Source organism: Hylobates moloch, unplaced genomic scaffold, assembly GCF_009828535.3.
Source record: "Hylobates moloch isolate HMO894 unplaced genomic scaffold, HMol_V3 SCAFFOLD_21, whole genome shotgun sequence".
Lineage (NCBI taxonomy): Eukaryota > Metazoa > Chordata > Mammalia > Primates > Hylobatidae > Hylobates > Hylobates moloch.
Genome location: NW_026652296.1, coordinates 6,258,599 through 6,273,627, shown reverse-complemented (window position 1 = coordinate 6,273,627; position 15,029 = coordinate 6,258,599). Strand labels below are relative to the sequence as shown.

Below are 15,029 nucleotides of genomic sequence, written 5' to 3'. Positions count from 1 at the left end.
TGGTGGGTGGTATTATTATTATTTCAGCCAATCTGATAGGTGTGTATTGGTAGCCATTGTGGTTTTAATTTGCCCTTCCCTCACGGGCAGTGATACTGAACATGTTTTCATGTGCTTCTCGAACATCTGCGCACCCTCTCTGGTGAGATGTCTGTTCATGACTTTTGCCCATTTTGTTATTAGATTATTTGTTTGTTTTACTGTTGTGATTTGAGGGTTCTTTACCTATTCTAGATACCAGTCCTTTGTCAGATATGTGGTTTACACATCTTTTCTTCCAGTCTATCACTTGTCTTTTCATCCCCTTTCACAGAGTTTTTCACATAACAAAAGTTTTCATTTTGATGAGGTCCAGTTTATCAAATTTTCCCCCTGTGGATTGTGCCTTTGATAACAGGTCTAAGAACTCTCTCCAGACTGTGATCTCATGCATTTTCTTTTTATCATTTTATTTGATATTTAAGTTTTATCATTTTATTTAATATTTGGGTCTATTTTAAGCTATTTTTATATAAGGTGAGTGTTTTAATGTTTAAGGAGACGATTTTTCCACCCCCCACCGTGGATGTCCAATTGCCTCAGTACTGTGCACTGAAAAGGTTGCTTTTCTTCCACTGAACTGCTTTTCCACCTTTGCATCTGTGTTTTTATATTGCTTGGTGGATTTAACAACTGTGCAGGATGAAAACCAATAGAATTGACTAATTATACTAATACCTCTGGGTATTTAAAAAATAACAGAATCCTCTTTCATTTAATTTATAGGTTTTTTGTTTTGTTTTGTTTTTTTGGTAGTCTCTCTCTGCTCCCCAGGCTGGAGTTCAGTGGCATGATCTCGGCTTACTGCAGCCTCTGCCTCCCGGGTTGAAGCAATTCACATGCCTCAACCTCCAGACTAGCTGGGACTACAGGCATGTGCCACCACTCCCAGCTAATTTTTATGTTTTTACTAGAGATGGGGTTTTGCCATATTGGCTAGACTGGTCTCAAACTCCTGGCCTCAAATGATCTATCCATCTTGGCCCCCCAAAGTGCTGGGATTACAGGCATGAGCCACCTCGCCCAGCCATACAGTATTAACTTTTATTAAACAAAACAAAAACTAACAAACAAAACCCAAAATCTATTCTCATGATCCAGAGAAAACATTGTTAACATTTTGGTTTTTTTTTTTTTTTTTTTTTTGCCTTTTTCCATGCATTTTTAGTATAGTGGAGATCATGACCTAAATGAAAATTTATATTCTGCTTCACCCCTCCCCACAATAACATATTATGAACACTTTTCTATGTTGTTGGAAATTCCCTCTGAAACTTGTTTCAAATGAACCAACTATGTTATCCTGCAGACAGATAATATATGTATTATAGATGTAGTATAATTTACTATATAAATATTATATACACTATATTACTATTTTTTATAAAATAATTACCTATGTTATCTTATAGGTGCATAACATTTATTATAGATATATTCTGTATGTATCATAATATGTACATGTTTACTATATGTGTACCATTTACTTTATATACTACTAATGTTGCTTTATAGATAAGTAGATATATTACATTATATATTATAGAAGTATTATAATTTACTTTGTCACTCCTTATTGTTGAAATTTGAGTAATCCCTAACTTTTTTATTGTAAGTAATGCTGCTAACATTTTATTGTACATTCGGTGGGATCAGGCACATATCTTAGCCTCTTTATTTAGAGCTAAACTTCGGAGTAGAGTGGATTTTGTTTTTTCACCCTGAACAAAGCAATTAATTTATGTTCAAGTTTCTGAGCCAGAAGAGAAAAATGGAATATATAAACATTGCAGACAAGTAGTAGTTAACTTGAATTCCTCACCCATCTGCCAGGTACTGATAGAATTATAAGAGGTTTTTAAATTGACTATGTTTTGAAGGACCAAATATTTTATGTAGACTTTGTTTTGTTTCTTCTTATTAGCTCAGAGGTTCTTAAACTTTGTAGTACATAAACTTTATTTATGGGTCAGATATACAAAACCACATATATATGGTAATTGGAGGTGATTTAAGGATCGAGGATAATCATGACTGAAGAGCGTCTACCCATCTGCACTTGAATATGGAATTCATTTTGTCTTGGGTTTTTTCCTAAGGATAGATTTCTATTCTTTTTCTTTTTTTCTTTTTCTTTTTTTTTTTTTTGAGATGGAGTCCTGCTCTGTCACTCATGCTGGAGTGCAGTGGAACGATCTCGGCTCACTGCAAGCTCTGCCTCCTGGGTTCACGCCATTCTCCTGCCTCAGCCTCCCGAGTAGCTGGGACGACAGGTGCCCACCACCATGCCCACCACCACGCCCGGCTAATTTTTGTATTTTTAGTAGAGACGGGGTTTTGCCATGTTGGCCAGGATGGCCTCGATCTCCTGACCTTGTGATCTGCCGGCCTCGGCCTCCCAAAGTGCTGGGATTACAGGCGTGAGCCACCGTGCCCATCTTGATTTTTATTATTTTAAGGTTATTTATTGTCAAGTGACCTTTAAAGATCACCAGTTGAGTATAACAGTGCCACTCAGACATTTGCCATCAGTAAATATTATTATTAAATTATACTCATTTGCCGGGCGTGGTGGCTCACGCCTGTTATCCCAGCACTTTGGGAGGCCAAGGCGGGCAGATCACGAGGTGAGGAGTTTGAGTTCAGCCTGACCAACATGGTGAAACCCCGTCTTACTAAAAAAATACAAAAATTAGCCGGGCATCGTGGTGCTTGCCTGTAATTCCAGCTACTCAGGAGTCTGAGGCAGGAGAATCGCTTGAACCCGGGAGGCGGAGATTGCAATGAGCGGAGATCGTGCCACCTCACTCCAGCCTGGGTGACAGAGCAAGACACTGTCTCAAAAAAAAAAGAAAAAAAATTATACGCAGTAATTTTTAGGTTTAAAAATGTCTCATTTTATTTTGCTTTTGGAGAACATTGTTTTTCATATGCTCATTAGCTCTTTGCATTTTCTCTCTCTAGCATTACTAATATTTTAATGTACTGGTGTACTTTTTACTAGTTATTTTCTTCAGGGTAGTTTTGGTTGCTAGAATCAGACCCCCATTCAAGCTAGCTTAATTAAAAGTTGCAGTGATGTTGATAGTGATGGGTTCCTGGGGATATAGGTGATTTCCAAGAAACCCAGAGGAAAGGCTAGATCTCAATATTAGGAATTGAAAGATGGTGAAGAACTAAAATGTCTCTTTTACCTAGAGTAGAAATGATCTAGTTCCCTGTAGCATGTTCCACTGCTTAACTCTCCTGCAAGTGATTCAACATGGCCAACAACTTCTGTTTAAACCTACCAGCATTGACCTTTCAATTTGGTCTGCACCTTTGGCAGTAATCTTCAAGTCTCTGGGTTGAATATCCTAAGCAAGAATCTGGTTGGTGTAAATCAGCCAATTATTAGCTAGTTAGTTTAGTGTCTGGTCCAACTCTTCACCATCCATTATGAGGAATATCACATGATAACCATGAGCTGTCAGATTCTAGGATGGGCAATGAGATCTTTAGCATAGACCAAGCCCATGGTTTTCAGATTTAATTGCACTTGAAATTCTAGCATGTGCCTTGAATGCCTCTTTTATTTGTACTTATTTGGGATTTTTATCTCTGGGACTTTTTCTGAAATATACCTAGTGATATTGCTATCAAAGCATGAAGAAATTTATCTTCAAATACTTATTTTCTTTTGATTCCAGTAATTGTCTGAATGACACATAATATGCCCATTGTGGAAACAATTTTGATATTTAAAACTTTATTTTCCCGAAGGAAGCAGCATCACATTTCTGGCTTGCAAATATTTCACAGGTGAAAACATCAAAAAGAAAACATTTAAATGCAAATGTCAGTCAGTGGAGATGCTGAGCTCAGTCTTTGTGTTTCTTTCCAGATTTATCAACGATGCTGGTTAGTATTCAAGAAAGCTTCAAGCAAAGGTCCAAAAAGACTGGAGAAATTTTCTGATGAACGTGCTGCATATTTCAGGTGTTATCATAAGGTAAGACTCGATTGCTGTAGCTTTCCAGAAATCTATTTACAGGGAGGCAACTGGAATTATTGACTCTGAAAACTTGTCTAAATTATTTAACAAAGGTACAAGCAATATCTTTTCCAAGGACAAAACACCCCTAAAATAACATCTGCTTGCTAATTTTTTCGAGTAATTGACTAATCTAAAGTCACTCTTCTGGTTTCCTGCTATTTGCTGTAGCTGTTCTTGTTGTTTTCCAATCTCTGCTATGGGACTTATCATGTTGTTGTACTCCCTACACTGAAGCCCCGAGAGGATGAGGACTGGATCTCATTGTGTCTCAGACACTGCCTGATGCAGAAAGACACTCATTCAAATGCTTGGGAAATGTGGGGAGAAAAGGGAGGGGAAGAAGCAGAAAACAGGTAACAGTGGACGAAGAGGAAGTTCTACCCATTTGTTGTTTCTTTAAGTTTGATGACTAAATTTTCTTAGTAGTAGTGAGACTTCCTCACTAAAAATAGTCATTGTATGTTAAAACTCATTAAGGTAAGTACAAGATTTACTTACCACTTGGATTCACAAATTAGCTAAGTATTTCCCTCTACATGGCAGTATATTTCCATGGTCCTTGTTAACAGGCAGCCTGTGTATTTTCTTTTTTCATGAAAACGTGTGAAAGCACATGGTTAACACTCCTCTGAGGCTCTGGTTATTTTCATATGGAGAAAATACTACTCTTTTGTCTATGAAGGAACTATGCTTATTTTTATGATAGAACATTTTAGTTTTGGCTTTCCATCTTGAAGATTCTTTAAGCCTCATTTGGTGAGAATTTACTGGGGCCAGGCTTCTTTGCCATTTAAAATTTTATGTGAAACCAGTCCATCTATTAGAACAGAAAATTGGCTAGGTGGGGGAAGTGAACCGTCTTTCCTTTTGTGCAAATTCTCCAAAAGCAGTGACTTTTCGACACCTTATAAAGGGTCTATGATGACACTTTGGTTTATTTGATGATGAAAATAGTAGAGGAAGCTGCATTTCTTCTCGAATTAGAGAAATACGGACTATGCTATACGTTAGAGGCACACCTGTATGTACATAAGGGAAGAATAAGCACAAAACAAGCTTTTGGGACAGGTAGAGAAGGGAGTCAAGGGTGGCATCTTCCATGCATTTCATTTCCTTGTCACCCCATGAAGCAGTTCCACATTCCAAGGCTTCTCCCACTCCCAGCCTTCCTTCTCGCCAAAGGAGAACCCACTTATACCTTTTTGAGTCCAGATTTCCTCTATCATTTATCTTTCATGTGCCAAATATGAAATGACACTTCAAATATATATATTTTTTGTTGCCAGGGAGGAGTTGTTGAATTGCAAATGTATTATTTAGGCACAGTGATCCATGAAGGCAGTTATAGCATAGCTCTGAACCCTGCAAATAATCTTGAGCCAAACTCTCCACTTCTATAACACTTCAAACTATTTGTATCCAGTCATTTTGAACCAGATGTATTATGGCCCAGTTATCCCTCATGTATCCAGTATTTTACCTTATAACAAGATGGCGAGCAATGCTATAAGGATGACTTGCTTTATTTTTGCTCGAACAGCCTTTTCTTAAAATGAGAATCAAAATACCCAGGAAGACGTTTGGCTTATCATCTAGACACAGACAGAGCTTTAGGTAGCCAGAAAGTGTAGTTACACATCAGGTCTTCTCTTGAGAACCTTAGCCAGTCTGTAACTTTGCAATTCACCCTGAGGCCCTATACTGTCTGGTCATCGTGTGTGGCCTTTTGATCCTTTTTTGTCTTGGTAGAGTTCCAAATATGTCTGGTTCTTCACAATCCAAACATCCAATTCTGCACAATTCCATATGCCAACCTTTCTGAATGTAGAAAAAATAAGAAATAGGCTATGTTTTACTGATAGACCTATACATACCTAAGAGAAGAAAGAAGATAAGTGAGGAATATATTATAAGAACTCCTCAAATCCCGTGCATCAGCAAATGGTGTTGGCTGTATGCTCAAAATGTATGGAGACTCTGAGCACAGCTCACAGCCTCTACTGCTACTACTGGGGTTCTAGGCAGTGGGCTGCCAAATTCTTGGGCTTCTAGAGTCTGTTCGAAACATTTATATCACATCACGATATTCTTTGCTGCAACACCCTCAGTGAAGGTCTTATAATGGTCTACACCAGTGGTCCCCAACCTTTTTGGCACCGGGACAGGTTTCATGGAAGACAATTTTTCCACAGACGGGTTTGGGGGTGGGATTGGTTTCGGGATGAAACTGTTCCACTTCAAATGATTAGGCATTAGATTCTCATAAGGAGTAGGCAACCTAGATCCCTAGCATGCACAGTTCACAATAGAGTTTCCACTCCTATGAGAATCAGGAGGTGGAGCTCAGGCAGGAATGCTTGCTCACCTTCTGCGGTGTAGCCGGGTTCCTAATAGGCTGTAGACCAGTACTGGTCCAGTACCCATCTGCTGCCCAGGGATAAGGTCCTGGTCTATGCAGTCACATGATTTGATTTCCTGCTGCCCTTTTCACCTCATCTCTGAGTTTCCTTAATCCCACCTTCCTCTGCTGCTGGTGCCCTGGGCTCCTCTCTTTCCTTAGAAGATGCCAAGCACCTCCTGCCCTTTATACCTGCTCTTCCCTTTTCCTGGAATGCTCTCCCCCAGGTACCCACAGAGCTCACTCCCTTACTTTGTTCAGTGCGTTGCTCAAATTGCTCCTCTAAGAGGGGCCATTTCTTGACTCCCTTGTTGGAAATCGAACCCACCTACTCACTGCCTTCCACATCCCTCTTATTGCTCTTCTTAGGAGGCACCAGAACATAACACACTGGCTTGGCTGTTTCCTATTGTCTTCCCCTCTCCCCCACATAAAATAAGGTCTACAAAGACAGAGATTTTTTGGGGATGGGAGACATGATTCACTGTTAGTTACTAGAATCTAACACATAGTGAACACTTTTAAAAGTATTGGCTGAAAAGCAAGAAATGTTATCAATAGAGGAAATGGAATACATACAGATGTCTATGTGTCATACTTTTATTTAGTTTACCAGAAGAAATCTGTACTTGAGGCATCTGAAACCAGAAAAAGAAACTTTGATTTGGAGAAAATAGGGTGGGCAGTGATGGAAGCAGAAAAAGCCAGGATTTGGATGTTTTAGGAGGACAGAAAAATATAAAATCAAAATGGATGAAGAAGCTCTTGCTTGAATGTGAAATGAATAAAGGGAAGTTGAGGACAAACTTGCTCTATTTCAGACTGCTACCTGCTGGCTTTGGAATTTAATATGTAAATCTTTGGGGAACTTGGTAAGCCACATTCTCTTTCATCTATAATAATCATTAACCAAAGTTCAAAGCATTAGAATGGAAGAATTATCTACATTTAGCCTCCAAGCCCTTGATGAATTCCTGTAGCTGATTCATCCTCTACTCTTTTAGATCTGATACATTTAGTATTAATCTCTCGGGGCATATAAAAAGCTGGAGTAATTCTGAGATATGCATTTTTCATCTAAATGCTGTGTAATTTATGAATCTTGATAATAAAATACTGGGGTTATGAGTAGCACACCGTGACCAAATTTTAGAGTTTATTCTAACATAAATAAAGCAATTTCCAAAAGAAATGAGGAAGTGTACATCATGCTATTTGATCAATACGGAGGTGGTGTGGTGCATGCAAACGTATCCCTCCCGCAGGAAATCTGTGGCATTTATAAGAGCACAGTACTTCTCCCTTTTTATTTTTAAAGACATTATTAAGAAAAAAGTGCCAGTCTTGCATATCTGACTTTTTAGAAGTTTCAACACAAGAAAAAGATTGTAGAATTTTAAAATTTGGTACCCCCTCACTGAAAATGTAGCTCAAAGTACACTCTTGCAAAAATTGGAAAATAAACATATGAATAATGCACATATAGAACAATTTATTTTTTATTTCTTACTTCCTCCATGAAGCACCCCTCAAGCACCCATAGCTGTCAGATACGGCTGCGAATTTGATTAACTGTAATTCCCACAATATTAAGACTCCAGTGACTTTAAATGTAGTTTCTGACCTTCGCGTTAAACACCAGTTCCATGTTTTCATTCAGGAAATAATGTTGCTTATACTAATTAGAAGGGGATGAAAGTTTCTGTGCATAGTTTTACTTTTTCAAGATGAGTAACACTTGAGAGGAAGTAGAGTGGAAGGAAGACCACTGACCGCTTTTGAGACCAAGGCAAATGGTATGGCGGGAAGTATGTCGGTCCTGGATTTAGGAAGCCTGAGTTCTAATCCCAGCTTTGCCACTGTATATGTCTGACAAATCACCCTCTTTCTGTGTAAAGGTGGCCTCCAAGGCAAGTCACACATTTGCTTCCTCATCATCACATGTGGCTGAGTCTGCAGAGATTCGGTTCACCTTGGACCAGAAGGAGAAGTCCAGCAAATCCTGTGTTTAATGTTTCCCAAAATGTGAATGAAAGAGTGCGTTAAAAGAGCCTTTCATGATTAAACGTTGTGTGGTCAAAGAAATTGGGAACTGCAATGTTTATGGCCCCATCTTTGAGATTCATAACCCACTGCAGCCCCTCATGGGCTCTGAAAAGTCCTACAGTTAAGAAATTGGAGGGACTTTGAGTCAGCATTTCCAAAACAACTGGGCCATGGAACTATTTGTTTTAATCATGTGTTCCACGGAACAAATAAATTTAATTCTAGGGAACACAGTCTGGGATATGCTGCTTTCATGGGTTAACTTATTGTTGTTTCAACAGTAAACAACTAGGGATGATCGTTTCTACTTTAACGAAATCAGGGTTAATGGGTGTATTAAATGAATGTGAATGTATTTGAAAAGGGAACAACTCTCTAACTGTAGGGATTAATTGCCATTATTATTTTTATTCTCCCAAACACCTTTGGTCTTATTTGTTCTGTCATTCTATCCTTTGTAGTGACTAGGTCATTTATATCTCCTAAGCTCAATGTCAGACCTTGTTCTTGGTTTCTGCAAAAATAGGATTCTAGGTTCTGCACAATGAGCTAATGTCCTAAAATTTATTTTTCTGGAATTTCATCCAACTTATCTCTCTCTCTGTGTGTGTGTATGTGTGTGTGATAACTTTTTCTGTACTAATGATTCATTCTTTTTTAACACAGTTTCTTCCTCATCTGAAATATTTCCTCTTCCGATATGGCTGTCTATAATATGTCTTTTCAAAATCATAAAATGTCACAGCCCCCTCTTTCAATACTCAGATATTTAGTTTGGAGTCATCCCCTCCTCATGTAAGAAACTACCCACCATGCCATATTCTAGAAGTTTCCTAAGCTTATGCCAAAGAGGATGTGACTCTTCACATCTCCATAAATTAAATGATGGATTATTACTCTGATGTTTTTCCCAGGTGATAAATAATTCCATACCCACATTTCTAAGACTTAGGTAAATTAGATAGAAGAGGTTGACTGTAGTACAAAAAACCATATTTTTCCAATGTAAGTACTTTTTCTAGTCAAGGAAGTATGAGTCTGCACCAGAGTGCCAAAGACTCCTGAAACATGTTCAAAACTGACTGAACTCTTTCCTACCCGAGCTTGGTTTCTTTCTTTCTTTTTTTTTTTTTTGAGATGGAGTGTTGCCCTTGTTGCCCAGGCTGGAGCGCGATGGCGTGATCTTGGCTCACTGCAACCTCCGCCTCCTGGGTCCAAATGATTCTTCTGCCTCAGCGTCCTGAGTAGCTGGGATCACAGGCATCCACCACCATGCCTGGCTAATTTTTTGTATTTTTAGTAGAGACGGGGTTTCACCAGGTTAGCCAGGCTGGTCTCCAACTCCTGACCTCAGGTGATCCACCCGCCTCGGCCTCCCAAAGTGCTGGGATGACAGGAGTGAGCCACCGCGCCCGGCCTGAGCTTGGTTTCTTTATGGGCTTCCGTGGCTCATTGTATGGCATCAAGATCCATTCTGTTATTCAAGGCAGAAGCCAGGGAGTTGTCTTTGACTTGCTGTCCTCCGTATTCCCTCCCAAATCAATCCGTCACCAGGTTTGCATGCAGCCCTCCCACTGTATAGACCCTTTTTCTTTTGTGGTCCATGTGGCAAACATTTATCAATCCCTCAAAGTCTCTGCTGTGTCTTCACCTCCCTGTGAGTCTTTTCGACTTTCCCCGAGGTGATTCATCTGCTGGGCCCGCTCTGCCTGGATGCACTCGTCACAATGAAAGGAGGGCTTTATTTTCATGGTGGTGGCAGGTTCTGTCCGGTTGGGGCCGATCCCTTCTTCTTTGGTAATGGATGTCTGATTTCTAGTTGGAGACAAGGCAACCCATAGTAAAGAACCCTGTGCAGCGAGGTATGTTCCTGCAACTGATTCCCGGCCTCAGAGGAATAAGCACAGAAGACACACGCCCTTCTTCATCTCTTGCTCTTTCCTACTGATTCGAAAATGGGCGTCAGCCATCTTGGCCCATGACGCTGGAAAGCTCATGGATTGAGGGTAGCCCAGCGACAGGTGAAGCCTGGAACTGGGCACCATAGAACACCACGGCAGCCCAAGACTACCTACCTCTGGATTTGTTTTATATGAGAGGAATAAACTTCTTTCTTGTTTAAGCCTTTATTTTTTTACTTATTTTTATTTATTTATTTATTATTATTATTTTTTTGAGACAGAGTTTTGCTCTTGTTGCCCAGGCTGGAGTGCAATGGCGCAATCTCGGCTCACCACAACCTCCACCTCCCAGGTTCAAGCAATTCTCCTGCCTCAGCCTTCCCAAGTAGCTGGGATTATAGGCATGCGCCACCAAGCCCAGCTAATTTTGTATTTTTAGTAGAGATGGGGTTTCTCCACGTGGGTCAGGCTGATCTCGAACTCCTGACCTCAGGTGATCCGCCCACCTCGGCCTCCCAAAGTGCTGGGATTACAGGCTTGAGCCACCGCACCTGGCCATGTTTAAGCCTTTACAATGTTGGATTTTCTCTCGTGTGCACCAGAGTCCTAGCTATTAGAGATATAGTAAAATTTCCTCATCATCCAATGCACTCTGGGTAGCGAATTCTGTTATTCACAGTCAGGAGTATCCTGACACGGTCACTGTCCGTTGGATTTGAATTTCTTAAAGATAGAAACCATGCTTTATTCATCTTTGTATCTACCTTTTCAGCATAGGGTCTCATGCAAAGTAGGTGCTTTGGATGCCATAGACCCATAGGGTTCCCAAGAAACGATTCTTGGCCTACTTATGCTAGTATTGCATAGTAGAAATGTTAGGGAACCCTGGTATATTGAGAATTAAAAGGGCTGTGTGACTCACATGCCAAATTCTCTGTCATCTGAGCACATGCATGGTTTTGTCTTATGGAGAAGACCTTCTAATAACAGAGATAATGACATCATATTTTAAATTTTATTTATTATTATTATTTTTGAGACAGAGTCTTGCTTTGCCATCCAGGCTAGAGTGCAGTGGTGCTATCTCGGCTCATTGCAAACTCTGCCTCCTGGGCTTAAGCAGTCCTCCCACCTCAGCCTCCTGAGTTGCTGGAACTACAGGCATGCGCCACCATGCCCAGCTGATTTTTATTATTTGTAGAGACAGGGTCTTGCTATATTGTCCATGCTGGTCTCGAACTCATGGGCTCAAGTGATTCTCCCTCCTTGGCCCCCCAAAGTGCTGGGATTACAGGCATGAGCCACTGTGCCAGGCCTCATTTGTACATATCTTTACATTTAAAAAAATCAATCTAAAACATAGAGAAGGTTAAAAAAAATCAAATGGTATTGAAGCGCTTATCATGAAAAGTAGCAGTGCCTACCTTATTCCCACCCTTCTGTTGTGGGTTGAATTGTGACCTCCCAAAAATATATGCCTAAGTGTAACGGCTGATACCTGCAGATGTGACTTTATTTGGAACTAGGATCTTTGTAGATGTATTCAAGTTGCAGTGGGATTACTGGATTAGGGTGGACCCCAGTCCCATAGCTGGTACCCTTATAAGAAGAGACACAGACCCACAGGGAGAAAGCCATGCGAAGATAGGCAGAGACTGGAATGATGCAATTAAAAGCCAAAGGTGGCAAGGACTGCCGGCAGCCACCAGATCGTAGGAGAGATGCATGGAACAGACTCTCCCTCACAGCCTCCAGTAGGAACCAACCCTGCCAGCACCTTGATTTTGGTCTCTGGCCTCCAGAACTGTGACAGCATACATTTCTGTTGTGCAAGACACCCGGTACTTTGTTACTGCAACCCTACTCTAGGAAACGAATTCACCTCCCGGGCTTAATCACCATCGTCATTCTCTGGTGTTCATTTTACTGGTGGTTGCCTCTGTAACTCTCAATGATGTGTTTATAACTTTGTTTCTTGTTTTATTAACTTCCAACATTACCAACAGATTCCTCCCCTTCAGAAAATTAGTGGTTTGGCTCATTTATGTAATCTCATCAACTCTTTCTTCTTCCTTACAAATTGTGACAATTACATTACTTTCAATAAATATTCTACTGTATGTGGAACATTCAATAACATGCTTAAACCCCTGTGCCCTTCCCCATAAATGTTAGAAAGCAATTCTTATATCAGTCTCATTTGTTAACGATCTTATTGCCTGTCCCCTTTGCTTTTCTCTATTTGTCAGGTTTTTTTTTTTTACTTTCATGTTTATTCAATACCAGATTCTTGTCTTACAGCAATGTGGGTTCACTCTTGTCACACGTTCCATTGTTTTGAGAGAAATTGAAAGCAAAGATCTTTTAGTTGAACACTTTTAATATTTAACTGTAATTTTAAAATATAAGAAAGGACAAATTGAATATCTCTCCAGGTGATTGGCCTGAAAGCTGCCTTTAAAAATTTTTTAAATCTCTTATTTACCCCTTGAACTAATGCCAGAAAGAGAAAGCAATGGTATTCCCAGGAGGCAACATGTGACACTATACTTAGTAGATCTACTATTTTAATATGTGTAAATTACAAATAAAACTTTCATCATACTTTATTTGCGATGGACCTAGATGCCTATTTTTTTTCAGTTATTTATAGTTTATATAGATACATTCATTGTGATGGAAAACATTACAAATACTTCAGCTATAATAAGATTTTTATGGCTGGGCGCAGTGGCTCATGCCTGTAATCCCAGCACTTCGGGAGGCTGAGGCGGGCAGATCATGAGGTCAGGAGATCGAGACCATCCCGGCTAACACGGTGAAACCCTGTCTCTACTAAAAAAAAAAAATACAAAAAACAAAATTAGCTGGGCATGGTGGTGGGCGCCTGTAGTCCCAGCTACTCGGGAGGCTGAGGCAGGAGAATGGTGTGAACCTGGGAGACGGGGCTGGCAGTGAGCCAAGATTGTGCCACTGAACTCCAGCCTGGGCAACAGAGTGAGACTCTGTCTCAAAAAAAAAAAAAAAAGATTTTTATTAGAGATACACATATGCTTCACAAAATATTATTTTGGTCAACAACACCATTAAAACCATCAAGGATAAATTTGTGTCTATGCCTCCTCTGTAAGAGTACCCTAATTGTGATTGGAAAGCTGAATGTTTTATATGCCAGAATGACAGGTTTCAAAGAAAATACAAAGAACAAAATCAGAGAGAGAGAGAAAAAAATACATATACCATGTAGTATGACCATGGTTGAAACAAGGTCAAAGGTGATGTCAATCCCACATTGGAACATCTACCGGGGCAGGAGTCACAAACGTTGGATCAGATATCACCTGTGAGTTGCAAGTACAAGCTGGTTTCAAAGCTGTGCCTCTGCAAGATTTCTTTTTTTCTTTTTGAGGCTTCCCATCACCCTTAGGATTATATCAAAGCTCATTGCCGATACCCTGGGCTCCAAGGCCCTGCATGATTCTGCTCCAGCACATTTCTCTGACTTGCCATGCCACTTGTCACTTTGCTACAATGACCTCCCTTCATTTGTCCTGTCTCAAAGCCTTTGCAGTTTCTGTTCCTTTGGTCTATTGAGCTCTCCCCCATTTTTTTTTCTCTTCCTCCAGAGATTAGCTCAATTTCAGTGCCTGAAAAGGGCCTTATTTGAATACTCCATGCTTCTTAGAATCACATTTCTTTAGTACTGTACTCTCCCTTTATGTGTGGGGGATACATTCCAAGGCCCCCAGTGGATGGCTGAAATTGTGTATAGCTCTCCACCCTATATATTCTATGTTTTTTCCTATACGTACATACCTATGATAAAGTTTAATTCATATATTGGGCACAATAAGAGATTGACAATAACTAATAATAAAATAGAACAATTATAACAATATACTGTAGTAAAAGTTACATGAATGTGGCCTCTGTCCCTCAAAATATCTATTGTACCATACTCACCTATTTTCAGACCACAGCTGACCGTGGGTAACCTGAAACCTCTGAAACAGAAAGTATGGACAAGAAAAACTACCATATATTAAGTACATAGCCTTTCTCACTTTTGAAATGATGTTGGCCAGGTGCGGTGGCTCATGCCTGTGATCTCAGTATTTTGGGAGGCTGAGGTGGGAGGATCACTTGAGCCCAGGAGCTTGAGAGCAGCCTGAGCAACATAGTCTCAACATCGTCTCTCTAATATTGTCTCTTAAAAAAAACATAATCTGCTTGTATATTTGTTTACTGCTAGTATACTGTAAGCTCCAAGAAGCTTACTATGTGCATATTGTCACCTGTAGGTTCTTGTATCCATCACCACATTAAGATACTGAACATGGCCGGGCGCAGTGGCTCGTGCCTGTAATCCCAGCACTTTGGGAGGCCGAGGCAGGTGGATCACGAGGTGAGGAGATCATCCTGGACAACAGGGTGAAACCCCGTCTCTACTAAAAAATACAAAAAAATTAGCCAGGCGTGGTGGTGGGCGCCTGTAGTCCCAGCTACTCAGGAGGTTGAGGCAGGAGAATCACTTGAACCCGGGAGGCAGAGGTTGCAGTGAGCTGAGATCACGCCACTGCACTCTAGCCTGATGGCAGAGCGAGATTCC

General features: G+C 40.3%; 1 protein-coding gene across 2 annotated transcripts in view; it reads left to right on the top strand.

Annotated features, from left to right (window-relative positions):
• DOK5 (docking protein 5) overlaps positions 1 to 15,029 on the top strand; it is a 178,854-nt gene that overhangs the window by 76,902 nt on the left and 86,923 nt on the right. For both annotated transcript variants that reach the window (XM_032142551.2, XM_032142554.1), the window contains exon 2: positions 3,923 to 4,030. In XM_032142551.2, the coding sequence (XP_031998442.1) occupies positions 3,923 to 4,030 (108 nt within the window). The remainder of the gene's footprint in view (positions 1 to 3,922; positions 4,031 to 15,029) is intronic.